At 45.3% G+C, this 27,049-nt stretch overlaps 1 protein-coding gene across 1 annotated transcript in view; it reads right to left on the reverse strand.

Annotated features, from left to right (window-relative positions):
• The window catches only part of LOC146180840 (phospholipid-transporting ATPase ABCA3-like), a 170,033-nt gene that overhangs the window by 80,456 nt on the left and 62,528 nt on the right, over positions 1-27,049 (reverse strand). Inside the window, exons 11-14 of the mRNA XM_084577709.1 lie at positions 26,833-26,972; positions 13,573-13,728; positions 11,004-11,214; positions 1,159-1,411 (exon numbers count right to left, since the gene is read on the reverse strand). Of these exons, the coding sequence (XP_084433835.1) occupies positions 1,159-1,411; positions 11,004-11,214; positions 13,573-13,728; positions 26,833-26,972 (760 nt within the window). The remainder of the gene's footprint in view (positions 1-1,158; positions 1,412-11,003; positions 11,215-13,572; positions 13,729-26,832; positions 26,973-27,049) is intronic.

The raw sequence follows: 27,049 nt of genomic DNA on the forward strand, positions 1-27,049 counted from the left end.
AGAGAGGAGTCGCTGGAGAAAGATTTGATGTTGGGAAAGGTTGAGGGTCGCCGGAGAAGGGGTAGGCAGCGAACGCGATGGTTAGATGGCATTCTCGAGGCATTGCAGATGAAGCTATGTGATGTTAAGAAGATAGTGAGAGACCGGAAAGCGTGGCGTGACATGGTCCATAGGGTCACGAAGAGTCGGACACGACTGAACGCCTGAACTGAACTGAACTGAACTGAACAGTTTTCAAGGTTTCACGGCACTCTATACTGTGCCCTTGTGAGACTGCGTCTTGAGTTCGCGTCAGTAGCCTGGAATAACGTATGTGCCACATATTTCACGCAAATTGAAAATGTCCAGCGTAAGTTCTTATGCATCTTTTATGGTCGATATATTGGACGCCGTCGTTTCTACGACTACAATTCTCTATTGGCAAATCTCAATATGTGTACTCTTGGCGACAGGCGACTATCTATCTATTTTATCTATCTATTTTATCTATCTATCTATTTTATCTATTCTATCTATTCTATTCCATCTATCTATCTATCTATTCTATCTATCTATCTGTCTATCCCATCTATCTATTCTATTCCATCTATCCCATCTATCTATCTGTCTATCTATCTGTCTATCCCATCTATCTATTCTATTCCATCTATCTGTCTATCTATCTATCTATCTATCTGTCTGTCTATCTATCTATCTATCTATCTGTCTATCTATCCGTCTATCTATCTATCTATCTATCTATCTATCTATCTATCTGTCTATCTATCTGTCTATCTATCTATCTATCTATCTATCTGTCTATCTATCTATCTATCTGTCTATCTATCTATCTGTCTATCTATCTGTCTATCTATCTGTCTATCTATCCCGTCTGCCTGTCCAGTCTGCCTGCCTGTCTGGTCTGGTCTGCCTGCCTGTCTGTCCTGGTCTGTCTGTCCTGGTCTGTCTGTCCTGGTCTGTCTGTCCTGGTCTGTCCGTCCGTCCGTCCGTCCGTCTATAATCAGTGATCGCGGTCGGCAGTTCACTGCAGATATCGTGGAAGAACTTTTATGGCTCTGTGGCTCTGTGGCCCCTTCATGGATCACTGCCTTGTTGTGATATAATTTACGCGGTGTACGTCAAGACACGCTAATTACAAAACGAACACTGTCAGCTCACCTGATGTACGCGTCCGTCATGGTGGCCACAGTTACACCAAAGCTCTTAATTCCCAAATGCTTGCCTTCTTTCTCCAGAGTACGGAACATGTCGGCGAAGCCTCTGTGCTCGAGTGTTTGCAGCGCTATGGTTGCACTGCCCTGTTTCACATCTTTGACGATCGCTTCCGGTGCCGTGTTCTGCACCACTCCCAGCGTCTGGTCTGGATTGAACCTTTTGGGCTCTGTGCTGAGGTTGATTGTGTAGCCAACGCCTGCAGTGGCAGACCGAAAACTGCAATGCGCCTTGTGCCATTGTTTCAACATAATTATCAGGCGAATTTAGTATCATCACCCCACCACCAAAAAAAGCTTCTTCTGTAGTTATCTACTTAGATTTGAGCTCGGCCAGCGGTGGCCACATTATTCCTGTGGAGTTCCTAAATTCATCGGCTCACCTTACTTTATGTTCTCTGGTACGCTTGTGTCAGCCTGGAATCCGGTCTCTTACTATCAGCAATCATCGGGTATATAAAGTTCATCAGAGAGGCCAAGCTCACGACCACCTTTTCTTAACGAGGAATATATTGTGAGCCTTCTGTGGACCTTCTTTCATTTGTACATGCCATGATCTTCTTCTTTCATTTGTGCATACCATCATCATCGTCCCGCGGCGCCGGCTCCGGCGCGCGCCTGGGTTCGTGATCGGATTAAAACGCTAGACAAGGCTTGGCTGTCCTTGCCGTCACGACCTCGCCGTCTCGACCTAGCCTTCTTTTACAAGTGGTGGAGGCGAAATTTGATCCCCTTGCTGCCTTGGGCCCTGCCTCTCGCTGGAGCTACGTTCCGGTCGCCGTTTGGCAACTGCCACCATCGCTATGTCTACCGACAGTACCCACGAACAAGCCGGACCCTCTACCTCGGCTGCACCACCCTCTCCGACTGTGCCCACACGACAGCGCGACCTGCCGCTGTTCGCTGGTCGTCGCGATGAAGACGTCGATGACTGGCTTGACACCTACGAACGCTGCAGTGCCTACAACCGGTGGGACGATGCTCTGAAATTTCTCAACATCTCGTTCTACCTTATTGAGGTCGCCAGGACTTGGTTCATCAACCGCGAGCCCCACACAACTAACTGGACCACCTTCAAACAGCAGTTCCGACAGTTCTTCGCCGACCCAGCAGTTCGGACTGAGATCGCGAAGACCAAGCTCGCTTCACGCCGTCAAGGTCCTGATGAGTCATATGCGTCTTACATAGAGGCCATACTTGCACTCTGCCGGCGTATTAGTCCCACCATGGCGGAACATGAACGAGTACACCACGTCTTGAAAGGAATCAATTCTACGGCGTATAACATCCTAGTTGCTCAGAATCCTTCAACTATTGATTCCATTATTACTACCTGCCAACGCATCGACCAGCTACAGTCCTCCCGATTGCAGCCCGCCAACGCTACTGGCCCGACCTATGCTGATCTCGACCTGCGGGCACTTATTCGAGCCATCATCCGCGAGGAGCTCCAGGCGCTCAAGCCTGTCTGTCGACACGGGTGCGAACACTCTTCCGCAACATCTAATGACGCAGGCCTTCGCAGCATCATCAAAGAAGAGCTGGCAACAATCACCGAACCTATAGCATCTGGCCCTTCGGCACCCCGCTCAGTACCGACTTACGCGCACGTCGCAGCATCCCCCCCCCTCATTTAGTTCCCCCGCCTCGACCGGCACCAAACTACAATCACGTCAATGCAATAACGACGGCTCAACCTGCACCACCCTATTACGCACCTTGGCGCCCCTCCCGACCAATTTGCTATTACTGTGGCATTAGAGGACATATATCTCGCGTCTGTCGTCGCCGCCTCCAGAACGAGCGCCGTGGTTACGATACCTTTGAAAGTGACATCCCTCCAACGTCATATTATCAACGCCGGTTTACTCCAAGCCCACCTCGAAGGTCATCCCCACCTCCAGAATCCTCGTCTGAGCCTCGTGGAACCCATGCATCTCGACGTCGGTCCCTATCCCCATACCGCCGCTCAGTTTCCCCTCTCCGACCCGCCTATCCCTGTCCGCCATCCGGAAAACTAAGCGTTGCAGTTTCCGGAGGTCGAACTGCACTCTGCGAACTTACCAAAAGTCCTCCAGATCGCCCGTATAATGTGATTTCTGTTTTCGCTGAAGGATTACCGGTCGAATCATTGATTGATACAGGAGCTGCAATTTCTGTCATTCACGCTGATTTGTGCTACCGTTTGCGAAAAGTGACGACACCATATGATGGGCCTGAACTCCGTGGAGCCAATGACGTCCCTTTGCGCCCTTTAGCAAAGTGCACCGTACGAATTGTTATTGACGGCGTCCGCCATCATGTGCAGTTTGCTGTGCTCTCACCATGTGCGCATCTGATGATTTTAAGATGGGATTTTTTGTCAACCGCTTCGGCGTTAATTTCTTGTGGCGACCGTGTTATTCATATGACAGACAGCGATTTTTCATCTGAAGTTTCTGAACGACATCATCCCCTAGTTGCCGCCGCTGATACTGTTTTGCCTCCTCAGTGCGAAAAACTGCTTACCGTTGTTTCTAACCACATCACTGACGGGGACGTACTCATCGCACCATCTCATCGTCATCTTGTACGCGGTATCGCCTTCCCGTCTAGTCTTGTGAGGTTCTGCAATGGCTCAGCGACAGTAGCGGCCACTAACACTTCACGTGAATCCCTCGTGCTCCCAAAAGGAACTTCTCTCCCCTGCATGGTGGAAGTTCAACCTTTGTCCTTGATGGTGCTCACCACCCCTCTGCCTCAGCGCCGTGTTTCGCCAGACGTCTCTCTTTCTGTTCTCACAAAGACTATTAATCCTAACCTCACGCCGAACCAACGCCAGCAACTGCTGACATTGCTTCGACACCACCAAGCCATTTTTGATGCCACTTCTCCACCACTGGGAGGGACTAGTGTTGCGCACCATCGCATCATTACTGAAGGTAACTCTATCGTTCGCCGACGGCCTTATCGGGTTTCCCTCTCTGAACGAAAAGTAATTGAAGAAAATGTAAATGACATGCTCCATCGCAATATGATTCGTCCCTCGACAAGCCCATGGTCCTCCCCAGTAGTGTTAGTTAAAAAAAAGGACGGCTCGGTACACTTTTGTGTTGATTACCGGGCACTCAACAAAATTACCCACAAAGATGTATACCCAATGCCAAGAATTGATGACGCCCTTGACTCTCTCCAAGGCGCCGAATATTTCTCGACTTTGGACCTCCGCTCAGGTTATTGGCAAATACCTATGCACGAGGACGATAAAGAAAAAAACCGCTTTCTCAACTCCCGATGGCCTTTACGAATTTAATGTTATGCCTTTCGGACTTTGTAACGCACCAGCGACATTTGAAAGAGTGATCGATACTATGCTTCGTGGCCTAAAATGGAGAACCTGTTTATGTTACTTGGATGACATTGTCATCTTTTCGTCAACTTTTAACGTCGATCTCACGCGCCTGAATGAGGTCCTCACGTGTCTCGCTTCAGCGGGCCTTCAGCTCAACACCAAGAAGTGCCACTTTGCACAGAAGGAAATTAAATATTGGGACATCTAGTCAGCCATGACGGCATTCGTCCAGACCCTGAAAAAATCATCGCGGTCTTGAACTTTGCGCGTCCACAACGGATTACAGAATTGCGCAGTTTTCTCGGCCTGGCGTCTTATTTCCGGCGTTTTATAGGGTATTTTGCAAGTATTGCTGCTCCCCTTCATGAACTACTTAAAGCACGCAGCACTTTCGTGTGGACTGAACAGTGCGAAGCCGCTTTTAATAATCTGAAGCACGCCCTCACATCAGACCCTGTTCTTGACCACTTCAGTGACAGCGCTCCAACCATCCTGCACACTGATGCTAGTGGTCTCGGTCTTGGAGCTGTACTCCTGCAGCGCGATGCAACTTCGCGTGAGAAAGTGATTGCCTTCGCCAGTCGGACTATGACTCCAGCTGAGAAAAACTACACCATTACCGAGCAGGAGTGCCTTGCCGTCGTCTGGGCTGTCCAAAAATTTCGCCCTTACCTATATGGTCGGCATTCCACAGTTGTGACCGATCACCATGCTCTTTGCTGGTTGTCTTCGCTCAAAAATTTGACAGGCCGACTTGGCCGTTGGATTCTACGCCTGCAAGATTACAATTTCGACGTCACTTATAAATCGGGTCGCCAACACCAAGACGCCGACGCTCTTTCTCGCTGTCCACTTTCGGAATCGGCTTGCTGTTTTTCTTCCCAATGCATTTCTACCTATGACTACAGCCGACCATCTCTTTCTCCGACGTATATCACAACAGTTTCATTTGATGACTCTGAAAACACGCTCTCCGCTCACAGTAATTAGCCGATGCCTACTGCCGACCCATCATCGACCGCCTTATTGACGCTTCGGACCCACCCAATGCTCGGCTTCGCCGACAACTTCGCAATTTTAAGCTCGAAGATGGCATCCTACTCCGCTTCGTGTATTGCCCTGATGGAACTCGCTGGATCCCAGTCGTGCCGCGTGTGCTTCTTCCATGTATACTGGCGGCTCTCCACGATGACGCTACTGCAGGTCACCTTGGTGCTGACAAAACCTACGACCGAGTGAAAAAACGATTCTTTTGGCCTGGCCTATCTTCCTGCGTTGCCAAATACGTCGCATCCTGCCCTCTGTGCCAACGTCGCAAACGGCCGACGTCTTCGCCCGCTGGCCTTCTACAACCTGTTCCCTGTCCCGCCACGCCATTCGACGTAGTCGGCATTGACTCATATGGTCCCCTACCTCTCTCCGATGGGGGTAACCACTGGATTCTAACAGCTGTCGACCACCTTACACGCTACGCTGAGACAGCACCTGTACCGACCGGTTCCGCTCAAGAAGTAGCAAATTTCTTTTTGCGATCAATTGTATTGCGTCATGGCGCTCCTCGGGTGCTCCTAAGTGACCGCGGGACGGCCTTCTTATCGGCAGTCGTTGCCGAAGTTCTTCACGCGTCATCCACCCTTCATAAGACAACCTCAAGCAGCCATCCCCAGACTAACGGGCTGACTGAGCGATTTCACCGCACCTTATCGGATATGATCTCCATGTACATCACACCGGATCATCGAAATTGGGACACTATTCTACCATTCGTCACTTTCGCCTATAACACAGCAGTACAGCGGACTACCGGTTATTCTCCATTTTTCCTCGTTTATGGCCGTCCTCCAACTACAATTCTCGACGCTTCCTTCTTCTCTACGCCCGACTACTCCACATCAGTACCTACCCAGTTCTTATCTCGTGTGGCCAGATGCCGTCATCTTGCCCGCCTCAACACAGCAGCGTGCCAGGAAGACCGCAAGAGTCGCTACGATTCTACGCATCGCGTGGTCTCTTATCGTCCCGGTGACGAAGTACTGCTGTATACACCACTGCGCACCCCTGGCCTTAGTGACAAATTCCACCACCGCTACCTCGGTCCCTACGAGATTATCAGCCAAACTTCTCCAGTTAACTACAGAGTCACGCCTGTTGATCCCCCAGCCGATCGACGCCACCGTGGAACTGAAATTGTTCATGTTTCTCGCTTGAAACCGTTTGTGCGCCGCGGTACATCGGTTAATTAGGAGCGACCAGGCTGGCCGCTTCCGACCCCCCGGGCAGATTGTGTGAGCCTTCTGTGGACCTTCTTTCATTTGTACATGCCATGATCTTCTTCTTTCATTTGTACATACCATCATCATTGTCCCGCGGCGCCGGCTCCGGCGCGCGCCTGGGTTCGTGATCGGATTAAAACGCTAGACAAGGCTTGGCTGTCCTTGCCGTCACGACCTCGCCGTCTCGACCTAGCCTTCTTTTACAATATTTATTGCTTTTGCCTAACGTTTCTTCCGTAACGCGCTGCCTCCTAACTTAATGCATATCACTCTCACTTCCATAGCGGGCGGTGTTGCCCTCAATTTTGAGTTGAATTGTTTCCGTTAGCCCCCAAGTTTGTGCGCTTTCAATAACACTGGTAACATATATCTTCGTTACCATTTTTTTTACACATGACAAGTGAGAAACTCCCATTCAGTTTCTAACAGCGGCTGCCCCATTTGTTGAATCCTATTCTTATTTATGGGGTTATTTACCTCTCCGGGCCTTGCTCTACGCTCAGTTACAGTCCTAATTATACGTCTTATTAAAAACTGTCCATCTTACGGATATAAGTCCGGCCACAAGTGCACAACTTTGTATTTTAAAAATGCGCTTAGTTTTGGCTTGCAAAAAATTGTTTGCCTAGGATCTCTCGCCAACAACAGAGCCTGTATTTTTGTTCGCCACTGAAATATAAATATTAATTATACACAGTAAACACATGAGCAAGCATTCAAGACTACTTTGAAGACCACGTAATCGCCGCCTCTTGTAAGAGCGCGTCACTTCTTTTCAATAGGAATCTTACATGTTCGAGCATTACCAGGTGGCCGCCTTGCTTTAGCCCCTGGTTCATAAAAGGTTAGGTTATAACCTGTTATGGTGATAAAAGGTTAGCGGTCACAAAAGGTTTTATATCATTAAAGGTTATGGTTCATAACATGTTAGGTCAGTATTTGCCTTCTAGTGTAGGCACTGACCCAAGCTTATTCGAACTTGTTTTTGAGCACCCCGGCCATTTGGGATTTTATCGAGTGACAGTGTGGAGGATATTTAAGATTTTCCGTGCAGCATGCTTTCACGCCCTGCGAGTAAGAGGAGAGCGATCATTCAGTGGCATAGGCTGCATGCAACATCGTGTAATGAACGTCTAGTTAGTTTCTTCTGGATAGCAGAGAGTCAGTGATTGTAACCAGGATAAAATCTAATAGCACTTGGCACTTCTAAGATGGTAATATGCACGATCAGCTAGCCAAGATTAGCGCTCTCGAGCTGAAGATCGCGTCCAATGGAAGGACATGTTCATTGATCTACTTTTTGAGTTGGACTCCGAGGAATACAGATATGCTTTTGACAGTGAATAAGATAGCAAAAAATCAGCGGTTTGTGTATGAAGGTATCGATGCAACAGAACAGACTCGGTTGCATACTTCTAACGGAGGCAAATTTCTTCTACAATAGACTTAATATCATTGAATCTTTTCTTGAAACCAAGTCAGCAAGATATACATATATATTTCGGTGCGCATTGTTGACTTGTTCAATCCAAGAGTAAGTTACTGGGAGATGGGTTGTATTAAAACGAGACGTCCTATGTCCTTCCATAACAGTCCCGGTATGTCTTTTTACAAATTCTTGAGATTTATTTAAAGAATTAACGGCTTCTGCCTGCACAGAACTAGGCGTTGGCGTTATCGACGTGAGCGAAAACTCACTGCACGCCCCTAGCCGCATGGTCTGGTCGGCGAGTTTTGGGAGCCTCCACAGGCTCACATTGCAAGACTCAGATGAAAGATAATGGCGAGTGTACATACAACAGCTCGTTGAGATGTGTGGGTAAAAGAGGAATGGAGTCAGGTCCCGGAATCCAGATTGTGAGAAAGGACATCCCAGGTCTTGCGTACAAGTTCATCAGCATGGTTGAAGCAGTGACTTTATCAATGTCGAATGCTGTTTCGCATACAAGTGTACCTTCCAGACTATACTGATGATGATGATGCTTTAAATAACAAAAGGCGCATTTTAAGCTATTAGTGACTAAGTGAAGCAGGAGACCGTAGGTATAGATGAACGAAGCTACAGAAGGGGAACCGCAGATACGAACCATTACCAGCATTGCATCTCGCCCTGAAAAGCCGGGTTTAACTGAGTCGCCAATTTTCAGATTAAGTCTAAACATCTTGTATAATTGCTTTTCTGGCGTTTGGGGCGAAACTGGGGCGATATATGAGCCACAATGTAAGCCTCCGACAGAGCCCCGCTACAGAATAAAGTTGAGTCAAAGTGAATATCCGTGCGAGCGACAGGGCTCGACAAGATTTGGGCTGCAGCTACTACTGTTTGATATTATATGTAGTGGCTGAGACGGCTTACTTAAATTCCTTTCGTGCTTAAAGTAGCAGTCCTTTGAATTAAGGCAAAACAAGGTATTTACAGTGATGGCCATGCCGATACACATAAACAGGCTGCATGTTGCTATTACGCGTGTTCAAAGCGACTGCCAACTTCCTCAGTGAGCAGCAGTTACCTCAACTTGAGGTCTCTAATAACCTACTGTTAAATGTCAGAGTGATCTTCAAGCCAAAGAAAGAGTTTGAAGATTATGCCACCTAGTGTTGACTTGGAGCCGCTTGTAATTCTCGTAACTGTTGCAAACATGGCAAATACATCCGCAGAGAGCGACGAATTGTAACTAACTCCTCCCTGTGCGGTTCCACCGCGTGCGTAGTTGCACTGCAGTGAAAGGTGGCAGGACACTGAAATTAAAAATAATCAAAGCTAGTGCTTTTTCCTCAAAATGATGGAATGCGCGCTTACAAACTTCGTCCTTACAACAAGCAACATGTTCGTTACATGCACTGTGTTCTGAAAATTGTGAAATGAACTTGGAGTTAAGCCGCTAGTCGCACCATTTCCACTAATTTTAGCAGACGCACTAGAACAAGTCCAAAATGTTTTTGCGACTGTCTGTCATGCCTACTGCTGTGTTGTGTTACCACTGTGATTTAAAACTGCTATGTCTGGCACAAGAAAATTCGAAAACACCGTGTTTTCCGAAGGTAAAAACGCCAGGCTGCATGGCTTCCGCATTCTTTAACACCACAGTACTACAAACCATATTTTGCGGCTTTACACTTCATAACGTGTATCTTCCTAAAGCGGCAGCTCGTTTGCGGCAGCGTGCCGGCGGCATTGTGAACGTAAGGAAAAATATTGTTTTCTGATGAAATGGCATTTTTGGTTTGGGTTGTGACAGCAAATGATCAGGAGAACGACGCAAATAATCAAGACAACACAATAACGTGAGTTCTTCAGCATGCACACCGAGGTGTGTAATTTTCAGGGGAATTTCATTTATGATGCAAAACAAATATCATGGCAGGAACTTATGCTTATCAGTGCTATGAAGCCATAAGCAGCCTTTGTTATAGACACCTTGGCTCTAAATAATCAAGACAACACAATAACGTGAGTTCTTCAGCATGCACACCGAAGTGTGTAATTTTCAGGGGAATTTCATTTATGATGCAAAACAAATATCATGACAGGAACTTATGCTTCTCAGTGCTATGAAGCCATAAGCAGCCTTTGTTATAGACACCTTGGCTCTCCACCAACGCTCTATTAAACCAGGTCTCTCAAGACGCATAACAACATCCTGAGCATAGGCGCATTTTTCAGTCGAATGTTCATTATGAGTCTCACTCTTTGCATTATATAATATTACACCACAAGAAGCAATACATCTGCAGACCGTACGAGAACAGAATTGTTTTTTCTGTACAGAGGCTCACGCCTGATTTCACTTGTTCTCTTGATAACCACGGCAGCAAATTGCCTTACAATCAGATGGGCAATGCAGTGTTTCACTTTTTCATCAGGTGGTGACAAATAAGAGGTTTTCTGCACTGTAATGTTCAATTTACACTTGAAATTTGCTATGTATAGAGGACAAATGAAATTTTCAATTTGGAACAAAATGCGTGAGAAGTCACACCTAATTAAAGCTTAACGAAGGACATTGCAAATTAGAGCTGTAGCCTGTCGTCCATGCGTTCGCCCGAGTCGCTGTAAAGAGAGATACTGGATTTCTGTGGTGAACTCTGGAGGCACAGTCTTCAGACCCATACCCCAGTAATATTTTTATCCAAACTGTTGTAAAAATATTTTCGCCTCAACTACAGAAAGAGGACGCCAGTACACACCGCAGGCCTTCTTCAGAAAAGCTGGAGAGCCGGCGCCAATTATCTTGCCAGCGCTCATGATGACTATGCGGTCTGCCAACACCTCGGCCTCCTCCATGTCGTGCGTCGAAAGCATAATAGAAGAAGTGTTGCGGAGGCTGATTATCAGATCCCAGACGTTGCGCCGGTTCTCGGGGTCCATTCCGGTTGTCGGCTCGTCCATGATCAACAACTGTGTAGTTAAGTGAGAAGAAAATTAAGCCGACACTGAGGCAGCAATCTTTGAGGGTTGGCTGTAGAAATGTACCTTGCTTTTTTTTCTCACAGTAGCATAAACTGATTTGGCAATGCTTTAAACGACTCTGTTTATATCCGGGTCACACGTTGTATGTCTTGTATGTCTACCTTCCCTATATACTGTACACATACTACTTCGCAATGTCCGAAACGAACGATCTGAGACACATTTCAAAAGCAATGCGTCAGTGTAAACCAGCGAATCATTGATATCATCCGGAACATCCTGCTACAAAGGGTTCGGTCGCTACGACACTGAATATCCCCGGTTTTAAGAGTTTTGGAGGGAAAAGGTTGCCGGTGAGGATGCCCCAAAGAGACTACGTTATTGTGCTGCGTGACGCCGTAAGACCCCACCCCTTAAGATTGCTAGATTTCTCAAGCCCGTTAGGGCCCCGCGTATTACATTCGATCAAATTGGGATGGATTTACTCAGCGCTTTCCATTTATCACAGGTGGGTACTAAGGGATAGTATTCGCTACTGACTATTTGACACGATATGTTGAGACAAAGGCAATCCCTCGTGCCATAGCTTCCGAAGTAGCCACATTTTTCACCCACAACATCGTCTTGCGGCAGGGCGTCCCTGCGTACATCATTGCCGACAAAGGGACAGCTTTCACGTCGCAGCTCATCGACCACAGATTTGAGCTGAGTTGCATCAGCCATCGTAATACCACAGCGTACCATGTACAGAGTAATGGCCTACCGGAACAAGACGACTGCGGACATGTCAATGTAAGTACGTGCATGTCAAGCCCAAGACTTGGGAGCTGGTGCTGCCGTATACATACAATGCGGCCTAACAGGGAACAACGCGCTTCACGACATTTCGACTTGTGTACGAACACAAAATTCAAAGCATGCTTGATTCCATGCTCCCGTGTCCAGAAGATGACCAGGCGCTGAAGAAGACCGCTAGCTAACCCGCGTGCACATCGAACAACAGCAGACATCTAATGCGTAACGCTACAACCTCCGCCACCATAGGTTCACTATAAACCTGGTGACCAAGTCTGGGTCACCAGGTTTATAGTGATACGTTAAGAGTGTTACGTTAGGTGAGTAACCTCAGTTATGAAGTTATTACAGATCATGCCGCACAACCAAAACGTCGAAAACCCAGCTCCGACTTACTGCACATTTTCGGCTGGAGCAGCACTGCCCAAGTTACCGCACGGCCGCCGATGTGACCACTGCCGTATTTTTCACAGTTCTTTCCCGCAGACCTAATTTTTCTCCAATTTTTTTGGAAAGCGGCCAATTCCACCTAGAATTGCCAGGTGGCGCATGACCGAAGAGGGAAGTATGACGTAGGTGGTAGGTGGTAGGAAGTAAAAGTGTCGTTCGCGCTTGCGCGTCTGTGCTGGTTGGTGCCATTGTGTCTCGGCTGACACCATGTCATAATGTTTTCCTTGGTTTCCCGAGTGACCGAGTACGTGGCAATAACAACTTCGCAGTGAGAGCTCTAAGCATTGGGCACATTATTCACTTCAGTATCACCACCACTAGACATCTTCGAGGAAGTATGTAACCACCGGACATTCAATCCAAAACAATGTCTGATTTTGCGCAGACAGATGTAGTAGTGTCGGGAAGAAAGCCAGTAATGACGCAGAACTCGGTATAAAAATTAACGGATTCTAAAGGAATTGTACCACCTTTGCCAATATAACCTGCTATCGATGTGAAAATTTGTCCTCTTTCACAGGTTGCTCTTAAGATCATGACACAGATGACTGGTGATTAGAAAACCTTCAGTGGCACTTTTCGCAGCAAATATTGCAAGAACTCCTTAACCTGTGCGCTCGTGTTACCGCGGTTCAGCCATCTTGCCATAATAAAAATCAAGCTATCTATCTTTTCACATAGACGCATATTTAAAAGATCCAATTGAAATAGGTTTTAAAGGCATATTTTTGCAGTTCGTACTAAAATTATTACCTTAAAAATAATTGAAAACCTTGCTAAATGCTTTGGCTGCACCCCTTTGATGTAATTGCTATATTTTTTGCACGACTTACATTAACTCACCCTTCTCAGGCTTTTCAGTACAGCGTACAAATAAGCAAGCCAATTACGCAATTAAATTAACATTTATAACACCACAGAGATAAAGAGTAATGATGATGCGATGGCATTTCACCGCTCCTTTGTGTCTTCGTTCGGTTATACTCTCCTTCAGGCGGCGGAAAATGTGCTCAGCATCTGTCATTCTTCCAAAGAGGGCCGCAACAGCAAAACTCAAGCTGAGGCATTTTTTTACTGGATCGTAGCAAGATGGTTTTTTACCTTTGGCTTGGAGATGAGCGCGATGGAGACGCTGAGTCGCCTTTTCATGCCACCGGACAGCTCGTGGGGGAAGCAATGCGCCTTGTCAGTGAGCTTCACAGCTTCCAGGGCTTCTTCAATGGCCCTGGTCACCTGAGGTCCAACCTGACCTTGAATCTGTAAGACCCGCAGATGGTACATAATATATACAAACCTACGTGCTATGAAAACACTCCTGCGCTTTCGTAGGATAAGATATTCGCGACAACGAAGTATATATTGCCAGCAAATTGCGAATCTGCGGGAGCGCGTCCACAGCATGTCACGTGGTCCCACACAGTTTAGACGCTCGGTAAGGCCGTTTGTCTGAGGGCGGTAGGGAGTAGATGACGGTATTCGGAGCCACAGAGCCGTAAATGTTCTTCCATGATATCTGCAGCGAACTGCCGACCGCGATCACTGATGATTGGACGGACGGACGGACGGACAGACAGACAGAGACAGACAGACAGAGACAGACAGACAGAGACAGACAGACAGAGACAGACAGAGACAGACAGAGACAGACAGAGACAGACAGAGACAGACAGACAGACAGACAGACAGACAGACAGACAGACAGAATAGAATAGATAGATAGATAGATAGATAGATAGATAGATAGATAGATAGATAGATAGATAGATAGATAGATAGATAGATAGATAGATAGATAGATAGATAGATAGATAGATAGATAGATAGATAGATAGATAGATAGATAGATAGATAGATAGATAGATAGATAGATAGATAGATAGATAGATAGATAGATAGATAGATAGATAGATAGATAGATAGATAGATAGATAGATAGATAGATAGATAGATAGATAGATAGATAGATAGATAGATAGATAGATAGATAGATAGATAGATAGATAGATAGATAGATAGATAGATAGATAGATAGATAGATAGATAGATAGATAGATAGATAGATAGATAGATAGATAGATAGATAGATAGATAGATAGATAGATAGATAGATAGATAGATAGATAGATAGATAGATAGATAGATAGATAGATAGATAGATAGATAGATAGATAGATAGATAGATAGATAGATAGATAGATAGATAGATAGATAGATAGATAGATAGATAGATAGATAGATAGATAGATAGATAGATAGATAGATAGATAGATAGATAGATAGATAGATAGATAGATAGATAGATAGATAGATAGATAGATAGATAGATAGATAGATAGATAGATAGATAGATAGATAGATAGATAGATAGATAGATAGATAGATAGATAGATAGATAGATAGATAGATAGATAGATAGATAGATAGATAGATAGATAGATAGATAGATAGATAGATAGATAGATAGATAGATAGATAGATAGATAGATAGATAGATAGATAGATAGATAGATAGATAGATAGATAGATAGATAGATAGATAGATAGATAGATAGATAGATAGATAGATAGATAGATAGATAGATAGATAGATAGATAGATAGATAGATAGATAGATAGATAGATAGATAGATAGATAGATAGATAGATAGATAGATAGATAGATAGATAGATAGATAGATAGATAGATAGATAGATAGATAGATAGATAGATAGATAGATAGATAGATAGATAGATAGATAGATAGATAGATAGATAGATAGATAGATAGATAGATAGATAGATAGATAGATAGATAGATAGATAGATAGATAGATAGATAGATAGATAGATAGATAGATAGATAGATAGATAGATAGATAGATAGATAGATAGATAGATAGATAGATAGATAGATAGATAGATAGATAGATAGATAGATAGATAGATAGATAGATAGATAGATAGATAGATAGATAGATAGATAGATAGATAGATAGATAGATAGATAGATAGATAGATAGATAGATAGATAGATAGATAGATAGATAGATAGATAGATAGATAGATAGATAGATAGATAGATAGATAGATAGATAGATAGATAGATAGATAGATAGATAGATAGATCACTCCACATCCGTGTTAAACACGAAGATCACGTAAGGCAGGATGGCATCCCAGGTCTAGTGTTTGGCGTCGACGTACATAACAACCATGTCCACAATCGTTTTGATAAGTCAGTGCGTAAGTCCATTGGTCTGGGGATTTTATACTGTTGTATGTCGGTGGCTTGTATGGCTGTAGGTCAATATGGCCTGCGTGAGCTACACCGTAAAGTTGTTCACCTGTACATAATGAGCACTTTGGGGGCGCCTTGCCGCAGTACGACGAATAACTTATCCACGATTATCCACTTGTTATCCTCCGAAGAAGTTGAAAAGGGGCCGAGGAAATCCATCCCAATTTACTGAAATGGCCTATTTGGGTGTGAATTGGCGTTCAGTAGCCCAGCAGGTCTGATCGGGGTCGTCCTGCGTCGCTTACACTCACGGCATGTTTTCACGTCATGACCAGCATCGGCAGGCAACAGCGGCCGGTAGTACTACTACGCCGGGATGCCGTGCTGTCGGTTCATTGCGCAACACCAGCAGAATTCCTTGCCGGAAGCTTTTACGCCGAACAAGAAGCTGCGTGGTCCTTTTGGGTGCGAAGCTCTTCACGAGGACGTCATAACTTAGAACGAACGACGACGAATGACGCCTGAGTACAGAAGGAGCGGAATCGGTCTTGCCTTCCGTGGCAGGTCTTTCAATTCAGACCTTATCGCTGCTGTTGTGCGAACCTGCTGGCGCTTACCAGTCCCAAGAAAGCGTCGTCGTCATATTCTTTCGCGGAAGCATCAGCGGATGCTCAGAATAAGTAACCAGCGTCGGAATGCTTGCGGCCAGACTTGTTAGACTACAGAAATGTCAAATTGCTGAAGACATAGGTTCCATCGTGCAAGGCGGACAGAGGGGTCTTTCACATTTAGCAGTCAGCCGAACACGTAATGATCGCTAAACATCTTCAATGATCTGCCTTATATGTACGGGCGGATATCGAAGTCGCCCACTCCTACTCGGACGTCGAGTAATTGACTTCGGCTTTCGAGAGGGATCTGCTGGCCTACGTGATAACTTTCTCCTGGCCGCCACTCTTCTGAACGAGAATGGCACCTAGGCCAACATTGCTTCCGTCGGTGTGAATTTCAGTCTTTGCGCTTTCATCAAAATGGCCTAGGACAGGAGGAGACCGTAGGCGGCGCTAAGTTCGTTTAAGGCTTGTTTTTGCGGCGCTTCCCGTTTAAAAGGTATGTCAACTTTTTTAAGCTGAGTAAACGGTTTGACGATGCGGGAAATGTTCCTGACAAATCGCCGGTAGTAAGCGCATAGCCCACGGAATCTGCGCCAGCCTTTTTGTCGGCAGGTTCTGTAAACTGTGCGATCGCAGTTGTTCTCTGCGGGTCTGAGCGAACTCCTTCCTTGCTTAACATATAGCGAAGGAACAACGGCTCCTTGTAGGAAAAGTCGCATTTCTCTGGTTTCCGCATTATCCTGATGATTTGATTGCTTCCATTACTACCCGAAGCCTTTTTCAGGCGTATTCAAAAGCTTGAGGAAAGACTACGACATCGTCTAAGTATACCACATACATTTGCCACTTCAATCCAGCCAACACCGTATGCATTACTCGCTGGAACGTTGCCGGTGCAGAGCTGAGCCTTGAACTCGAAGAGGCCATCTGGCGTTATGAACGCGGTACGCGGTAGTCTCCCGGTCTCTTTCGTCGACCTCAATTTGCCAGTGCCTGCCCTTTAGATCCATCGATGAGAGGTACTTAGCGTTGCAGAGCCGATCCAGAGCGTCGTCGATGCGGGGGAGCGGGCACACATCCGTCTTTGTTGTTAGCGGGCGATAATCAACGCAGAAACCAGGGTTTCGCCTTTTGCGTCCACGAGAACGACGAAAGCCGTCCAGAAGCTGTTCGATGGCTGGGTGCCGTAGTCACGAAGCATTTCATCGACTCGCTCGTGGATGACGGCTTTCTCACAGCGATACACGACAGCGGCCTTGACGAAGAAGCCGTGTGTATTTTTCTGTGATAATGCAGTGCTTTTCCAACGGCATATATAGCACCTTCGACACTGACGAAAAGCGCTCGCTGTGGCTTTCGCGTACGAATCTTGTCTTGTACCCTCAGGGGTACCAATTATCGAATGTGGCATGCTGGCCTTGGTCAGTTTGGCTTTTATCGGACTCGTCGGTGAAGCCGAACATGTCTCAGATTAAAATAACGGCTTGAGGGGCTAGTTGGTGCTGCATCGTATTCAGAAATGTGGCGCAACAAACACAAACACAAGAGAAGATACACAACACACGCGCACACTACCAACTGTAATAAGAATCTGAAAACACTTCCTCTTCACCACTCCTCCTCTTCTACACTCAGGCACATCTCATCTTCCTCTTCTTCTCATCTTCCTCTTCTTTGCCAAGGGGATAGTGGCACTTTCTTCCTCGCAGACCATAAACATCGTCCAAATATGGCAGTAACCAATCTCATCTTCCTCTTCTTCTCTTCTTCCTCTTCTTCACCAAGGGGATAGTGGCACTTTCTTCCTCGCAGACCATAAACATCGTCCAAACATGACAGTCACAAATTCTACACTGTCTTGTTACTCCACACCTCTGCTTTGCCCAGTAACTCATACCACGCTGGACAAGCAAATATCACCACATAGTCACATAGTCATGGCGGTGGTTTTTAGTGCATGACTATGTGACTATGTGGTGATATTTGCTTGTCCAGCGTGGTATCAGTTACCGAGCAAAGCAGAGGTGTGGAGTAACAAGACAGTGTAGAGTTTGTGACTGTCATGTTTGGACGATGTTTATGGTCTGCGAGGAAGAAAGTGCCACTATCCCCTTGGCAAAGAAGAGGAAGATGAGAAGAAGAGGAAGATGAGATGTACCTGAGTGTAGAAGAGGAGGAGTGGTGAAGAGGAAGTGTTTTCAGATTCTTATTACAGTTGGTAGTGTGCGCGTGTGTTGTGTATCTTCTCTTGTGTTTGTGTTTGTTGCGCCACATTTCTGAATACGATGTCTCAAATGTCTGCTAACTCTTCGAGGAAAGCAACCGCTGTTTCTTTGTTGAGAAGCCGATATTTTTCGATAAACGTGGTTACTATCACTTGAGCTTGTCCATTTTGGAAATTGGCGATGCCTCTTGTTAGGACAGGACCTCAATCGTGTAACAACTGGGTGTTTCTTTCGACGACGCCTTCGGCGATGGCGATTTCTCTTGTACCCGCAAAGGCGGTGACGCTTGATCAGGGCGGTATGGTCAATTTTCCATCGAGGACGTTGAAAGCAACCTGATGCTTCAAAGTTATTGTAGTATCACTTTGTCCGTGGAGAGTTGATTAGCTTATATTTGAGGTCGATGATCGCCTGGTGTTCATTACGATACTCCATGCCCAAGATAAAAATGAACAAATAAAGACTTCAATGCTTTGCGGCAATATCATGTCTCATATCAGCTTCTCTTTCTCCTGTGGCTGGAGCCAGAATTAGTCATTCACAGTCACAAATTTAAGGCGAGAAAAGGAAAACTGTACTGCGTACTCACCGCTATCAACCAAAACACTTGACGAGGATTGTCTCGATGTTTCTTAAATTGCAGTGATTGCAGAGTATAAAAACAGCTTCGAATGTTGGGAGAAAACGGAAGGGAAGATAAGGTGTCCAAGCAGGAATACGAATAATGCATTCTGGTTCCTCAAACGCATCCAAACATAGACTGAAGGCCTGCCCACATAGAGCGATATTCCCGCGGCAAACCTTGCGAACTGCCGCCCGGCGGCCGTTCGCCGCCGATCAAGCCGGGCCAGATATTTTCGCCGGCCGCAGGGCGAACGGCCGCTCCTGGGCGCGACCATCGTGCCATGAGAGCACTTGCTGCCGCTCCGCGTCGGCTGAGTCGTGTGCGCCGATGAAATGAAAACTTAAGAAACTTGTACTATATTTGGTTGCTGCCGAAAATAATAAGCTGAACGTCAATACTGAATATTTCTTGAGGATCGTTGAGCAGTACCGGGTGGTTGGTATTGTAGCGACAGCTCAGCTGCGATGAAAGCAAGTTTCTGCTCACAACCAGCTGCCGCCGTTGCGGCGCGGCTGCTCTGGGTCCGCTTGCGGCGACCTCCGCTGAAACGTGCAGCCAAAATCATCATATTTTGCTTTTATTTATTTATTTATTTTCGATACCCTCAAGGTCCGAGGCATTACAAAGGGGAGTGGGCAAGCAAACAACGCAAGAATTCTTTTTGTTGTTAAAGGGCGCCATAACAACCTACTTATAATGTAGCAACATACAGTATTTGAGGCAGTCAAGGAAATACCAAAACAAAAAGTACAGGAACAACAACGGTAACAAATGCAACGCAAGAAACTGAACAAAGCAGAAAAAAAAATAAAAAACGAAGAAAAATAACAAAGCACAAAGAAACTAACTATTTGGCTCAGATAAAAGCGTCGTCATCAGGGACTGACGATAGGCAGCACAATTCCGTATACAAGCCACGGCAGCGGGAAGGTGGTTCCACACTTTCGATGTGCGAGGAATGAAAGAATGCAAAAAGGTGTCAGTACGGCAAAAAATAGATCCAGTCTTATGTTGATTGTCGACACGAGAAGAGCGATAGGGGGGTGTAGTGATAAAACGAGAGGGCAGTAACTGGTGATGATAAATTTTACGAAAAAAGCATTGGCGTAAAACTTTTCTACGTTGTGCCAGAGACGGTAAGGAAAGATTAGATTTCATAGCTGTGACACTCGCGGTCCGGTTAAAATTAGAAAGTATAAAACGAACTGCATTATCTTGAACAAGTTTTAGTGAAGTACAAAGTGAGGCGTGATGAGGGTCCCGAAGGAGGGGGGGGGGGGGGGGGGGCGGCATATTCTAATTTAGGAAGAAGTAGTGGTTTATAAAGTAGTAATTTTAAAGAGACAGGGGCTTTGATGAAGTTACGACGTAAATACCCTAGCGTGCGGTTAGCGCTGCTAATAATTAGTTCAATGTGCGGTTTCCAGGTTAGCGACGAACAGATGAGTACACCCAAGTACCAGTATGATGTTACAGATGCAATCAGAATATTATCCAAAGCATAAGTGGAGGTAGTAGTATTTTGTCTGGAAGTTCTCTATAAAGCGCACGTGCGAGGATTTAGTTGCATTTGCCATTTTTTAACCAAAGAGAAATGTTATTGAGATCAGTCTGAAGGTAGTGTTTGTCGTCTTCGGTGCAGATTTCGCGATATAAAACACAGTCATCCGCGTATAAGTCTATGTTAGAAGAAACGCAATTAGGCAAGTCATTGATGTATATCAAAAAAAGAAGTGATCTTAGTACAGAACCGTAGGTGACACCTAATGTTACTTCAATTAAAGGGAAATCGTGGTCATTAAGCGTTACATATTGTGAACGATTAGCAAGAAAACATTCAAGCCAGGCTAAAACATTATGATCTAGATTTAGAGCAAAAAGCTTAAGCATGAGTTGTTTGTGGTTAACCTTTTCAAGTGCATTTGCAAAATTTAGAAATATGCAGTCGGCCTGTAAATTTTTATCGATAATTACATGCAGGGAATGTGTCACAAGAATGAGTTCGCCAGAAACCATGCTGGGCATAAGTAAAAAATGAGTTTGACTCCAGGATGTTGAATATGTTAGAATACAAACTATGTTCCACTAGTTTGCAGGGAATGCATGCTAGTGAAATGGGTCTCTAGTTCAAGGGTGAATATCTGTTACCTGATTTGTGTAAGGGAACCACCTTCCCTATTTTCCAGTCCGAGGGCAGCGTTTCATTCTGCAATGACTTGCGAATATTTTTTGCTAAATAAAGGGATGAATATATCATAGTTTGTTTCAAGAACTTTGAATTAATACCATCAACGCCACACGATGAAGAAAAGTTTAATGGATCTATTATTTTCTCAATACCACCAGGATCAATCATAACAGGAAACAAAGCAAAAGTTATTGCGCGGCACAGTGCATGTCGTATTCATACTAGACGAGGTAAAACTGAGTGAAAATACTGTGTTAAGCACAACGGGGCATTCTGCTGGATGGAGAGGCTCACCAGAGTCGTCCTGAGTGAAATCGCATTATTTTTATTAGGATTGACAACAATCCAGAATTTCTTTGGGTTATTTGATAGCATGTTTGGCAAGGTGGTATAAAAAAGTAAATTTTTGTGTTATGTACAGCTTTCGTGTAATCGGCTTCAGCTGCAAAATAGGCTACCCAGAGGTCGTTTCGGTTACTTGCCTTTGCGGAACGAAAAAGGCGATTCTTTTTATTCAAGAGACGTTTAGGAGTTCGGTTAAACCATGGAGTATCAGTATTAGATGAGATGTATCGAACAAGCACATGTGCCTCGGTGAGTTCCTGCACTTTTGTCTTGAATAATTCCCAGTTATCCTGTACGTTACGTAGCTCGAAGCCTTCCAGATATGTGTCTAAATACCTGCCTAGTTTCTTGTTGATGACATTGAAGTCTGCTTTACTGCCCAGTCGGAAAAAACTACAGAAAATTATCTGATGTTACGACAGAATTTCTGTGCGGTTTTTGACGGGAAACCTGTTGTGACAACAGAACATTCTGTAATAACATCAGAAATTTCTGTAGTTACAACAGAAAGGTGCTACAGAACTACAGACAACAGAAATATACTACAGAAAAACTACAGAACTACAGAAAAGTACTACAGAACTACGGAAAAGTCTGACGGTTACGACAGAACTACAGGATATTTTGTCGTATTTTTGACAAAGTTCTGTAGTTTTTTTCGACTGGGTGTAGTCACGAATGACTTTCTGGCGCGATACGGCCCGTGGGGATGAAACTGTTAGCTCGAAGTGCCGCATGGAATTATAACTTATACCTGGAAGACATATAATAGCATATACTAGTTTCGGACGGGTCGTTAGGAGCAAATCTAGCGTGTTAGCCGAATCTGCTGTTTGTCTGGTCGGTGAAGTGACAAGGTGAGTTAAATGAACGCACGCGCACAGATCTAAAATTGCTGAAATGTGATGAAGCTGGCTTTACAACTGGAATAGGGCCAGACCATGTAATATTGGGGAGATGAAAGTCACCTACTGGGACAACCGGATGCAATGGGAAACGCAAACAATGTTATTCAGGGCGTCATGCAAACTGTCAAAGAACGCAGCTGCAGAATTTGGGGGGCAGCAGCGAACACCCAACACAATTCTCGTATGACCTAGCGTGACACACAGCCATACCATTTCCAATTCGGAAACATGCGATATCAGGAAAGAGTGGATGCTTTGTGATATCGCAATCAGCGTTCCACCACCGTATCTGTCTTTTCTATCGGAACGGTGGATATTGTATGTTTTGGGGCCATAAAAAAATTCACTGCTTTCAATTCTTGCGTTCAACCAGGTCTCTGTTAGAATGATTAGGTCTGCGTCACTGGAACCTATAAGAGGATTAAGTTGATCGTGTTTGTTCAGAACACTTCTTATGTTAGTAAACAGCACCTGAACGTGCTTCTCGCTGCCAGTCAAGTTTGAATGTTAGTACGAAAATTGCTGACAGGGCGCGCCAGACGTCGTCGCCTGGTCTGCGTGCGATCGAGTATTCGAAGCCGGTCCACTGCTTATTTATTTATTTTATTTATTCAGGTTACCCATAAAGGTCCTCTAAAGGAGAGTATTACATAGGGGGGGGGGGGGGCATACAATTGTAAAACACACGATGCAATTAGCAACAATTACAATACGTGACATTAAATATACCATCAAAAGAGGAAAGAAAAACAACAGCAAAATATTCTACACATTTCAGTCACAGCGAAGTAGCTCCTGGAATTTTTTTTATCTTAGTTTCTGTAGCGATGTGCGATGACAAGTTATTCCTATCAATGATAGTGCGAGGTATTAATGACTTGGCATAAGATGATAAGTGACACTTTGCGCGTTTAACTTAGAAGGCATGATCAAGTCGTGGAAAAATGACATTAGGTGACTGAAACAAATCACTGCGCAGTAGTGGATGGTGATGCTCCAGGACTTGCGCTATCAGGTCCTGGAGCATCAAGGGGCAAGAAGTAGAAGCTGTGACAGATTTTCTCTTCTTGGGCTCCAAGATTACCTCGGAAGGAGACTGCAGCCATGAAATTAGGAGACGCCTGCTTCTGGGAAAGAGAGCAATGGTTAGCCTTGACCGCCTAGCAAAGAGCAGAGACATTAGTCTGCCAACCAAGATCCGTATAACTCGGGCTATGCATGGTCTTTCCAGTTGTGGTGTATGGGTGCGAGAGTTGGATTGTGAGGAAAGCTGACCGCCGAAGAATTGACGCGTTTGAATTGTGGTGCTGGCGAAGATTCTTGAGAGTTCCTTGGACTGCCAGAAGATCAAATCAGTCGATATTGTCGACCATAAACCTTGACTGCTCATTGGAGGGTCAAATTCTAAAGTTAAAGCTCAGCTACTTTGGTCATCTGATGAGAAGAGAGGAGTCGCTGGAGAAATATTTGACTTTGGGAAATGTTAAGGGTCACCAAAGAAGGGGTAAGCAGCGAACGCGATGGTTAGATGCCATCCTCGAGGCGCTGCAGATGAAGTTATGTGACGTTAGGAAGATAGTGAGAGACCGGAAAGCGTGGCGTGATATGGTCCATAGGGTCACGAAGAGTCGGACACGACTGAATGACTGAACTGAACTGAACAGTGGATGGTGATAAAGCTTATGGAAAAGTGTTAACCGAGCGTGTTTACCCCGACATGAGAAGTCTTCCAGTTCAACACGTTGTTTTAATGCTGTGACGCTAGTGAAAGGTGAGTAGTCTGAAAAAATAAAACGCACAGCACGGTTCTGCAAGGATTCGACGTTGGTGATAACATAGGCTTGATTAGGGTCCCAAATAGCCGCGGCATATTCAATTTTATGGCGTATTATAGTGATATAAGCACGTTTTTTATCATGGATATGAGCGTGTTTGAGAGTACGTTTACGAAGAACAAGTGAACGGTTAGCAGCAGCTAGGGTGAGGTCGATATGGTGATGCTATATTTTTGTTACGTTAGCATATGTTAGTATATTTTTTGTCTGGGCGGGGTGAAATTAGATAACCAGATAGAGAGTTAGGCACTTCTATGAATAGGCCATTTACTACAGCGCGAAGGAATTTCATAGCGCACTTTCATGTACCATCGATGCCAAACAAAATAGGCCTACGACTAGGGAGCAGCGCACGGCCAGAGCACTGTCGTGCGCCGCGCTAGCGGCCGGCACCGCTTTGTAAGGTCGTTCTATAAAATGTTGTAAGTGTTGTGATTTTGCCTAATTTGATGATACGTCTGAAGCGGGATCCTTTTCGACGTTCCGCTCAACAACACTCGCTCGAACCCTGCTTCAGAGAAACACGCCTGCAGTACGCTGTTGCTGCGGCGTCGGACGTACTCTGACGTACTGTATAGTACTGTATAGAAGCGCTGTCGGGAGCCATTTTCATCATCATCATTATCAGCAGCAGCAGCAGCAGCAGCAGCAGCAGCAGCAGCAGCAGCAGCAGCAGCAGCAGCAGCAGCAGCAGCAGCAGCAGCCTGGCTATACCCACTGCAGGGCAAAAGCCTCTACCATGTTTCTTCAATTACTCCGGTTCTGTGCTAGCTGCATCCACTTGACCCCTGCGAACTTCTTAACCTCATCCGCCCATCTAACTTTCTGCCGCCCCCTGCCACGCTTTCGTTCCCTTGGAATCCAGTGTGTTACCCTGAGCGACCATCGGTCATCCTCTCTTGGCACTACATGTCCTGCCCATGTCCATTTCTTCTTCTTAATTTCCACTAGAATGTCGGCAACTTGAGTTATTTCTCTGACCCACTCTGCACGCTTTCCATCTCTTAATGTTACCCGTACCATTTTTCGTTCCATAGCCCTCTGGGTTGTCCTCAACTTAAGTAGAACCCTCTTGGTTAGCCTCCACGTTTCAGCCCCGGGAGCCATTTTTGACGCTGCCTATTTTGTGCTGCTCTTGAAATGTCATTTAGTGTGAAAAGTGCGCTGTTGAAGCGGACCAGCTCGTGCGTTTTCTCGCTCAGGCGCCGACGCTGCCGACGCCGCCAGTTTTTCGCTGCATGCGGTACGGCGCGGCGATGGTGCGCCGGTGTTCCGCCGCGCCATATGGAGTTTGCTGAGAAAGTTCGCTTCATATGGGTGGTCCTTAAGGCATTCAGATAGCAAAATATTAGGCTTAACTTTCCGTGGCATCGCCTCGTACACGAGATAATTGTTTTTTTAAGACGACCTCCTTACTTAATTGACGAGTGCAGTGAGCAGAAAGCGATACCAAAACAGAAAATGATTTCTTACCAAAACGGTGATGCAGGCATTCATTCTGTAGCATTTAGCGTGGTGTCTTACCAGTTCAATTCCCATTTACCCTTCATATAATAGTCAAGTCGGAGGCTAGTTCTAGATCGGGATTCGAACTGAGAACATGTCTACAGTCAGGAACAAAAGTTTGCGTGATGTTAGTTCGTGGAAAATAATTTATTTCTGTGTGACTGGGCAAACATAGAGAATAAAATGTTCTTAATCACGAGAGTACATGCACGCCCAATTCAGAGAAAAAATATCCCATGGCAAACTCCAACGGCAACGAAGAAATAAATATGTTTCGACAAATCAGCATCCCGCAAACATTTGTCCCTGACTGTACTTCCAACTTCATGCCGTCGATAGGTGTTAGCTAAGAAGTGGTAAACGTATACTGCTTCTTTCCTTTCTTCGAAATCTACTGATTTTTAATTCGGGGATGGCAGACCTTGGCCACTTGTGCCGTTATCTGAATGCCAGTCCGCCAAGACCTCCCAAAAAGTGATCCCGCATGTTTTACCCGATTTATGCGAAGTAAAACACAGACATCGAAGCTTTCCCGGGGGGGGGGGGGGGGGGGGGGGGAGGGCAAGATAACCATTTTCCCATAAGCCTTATAACCGAGCAAACAAAAAGCACCTCAATGTGTACGTGACAACACTCGATGCCAGCACACTACATTCTCTGACGGTAAGCTGAAGGATAAATATTTTCTTGTGTCGCTGCTAATTCTGCATCCAGAGATCAGTTTGCTAATATTATTAGTTCACAGCATTTAAAGACGTTACCTCGTTATATCAGCTCATACTGCAAATAATTTAAAAGGAAAAGAAAGCAAAATTTGGTCAGGTTGGGCATCTTCCCAAAATAAGCAGACTGTCGCTGACAATGTAAATCTAAAATTAATTGTGTTCAGCTGCTTACGTGAGCAAAATAGTTGAGCTGCTCGTACACGGTGAGGTCTGGAAAAAGTGCATCGCCTTGCTGACAGAAGGCGGTGCTCATTGGACCCTCCATATCACTGCCACCGATCTTGATGAACCCTGACGTAGGCTTTAGAAGGCCTGAAGACATGTAGCGTGAAACAAGAAATTAGACAAGCTGATTTCAAAACGTTCACAATTTCGCACTCGGCATCACA

This window comes from Amblyomma maculatum, chromosome 8 (assembly GCF_055883805.1).
Source record: "Amblyomma maculatum isolate TAMU_Amacu chromosome 8, ASM5588380v1, whole genome shotgun sequence".
Classification (NCBI taxonomy): Eukaryota; Metazoa; Arthropoda; class Arachnida; order Ixodida; family Ixodidae; genus Amblyomma; species Amblyomma maculatum.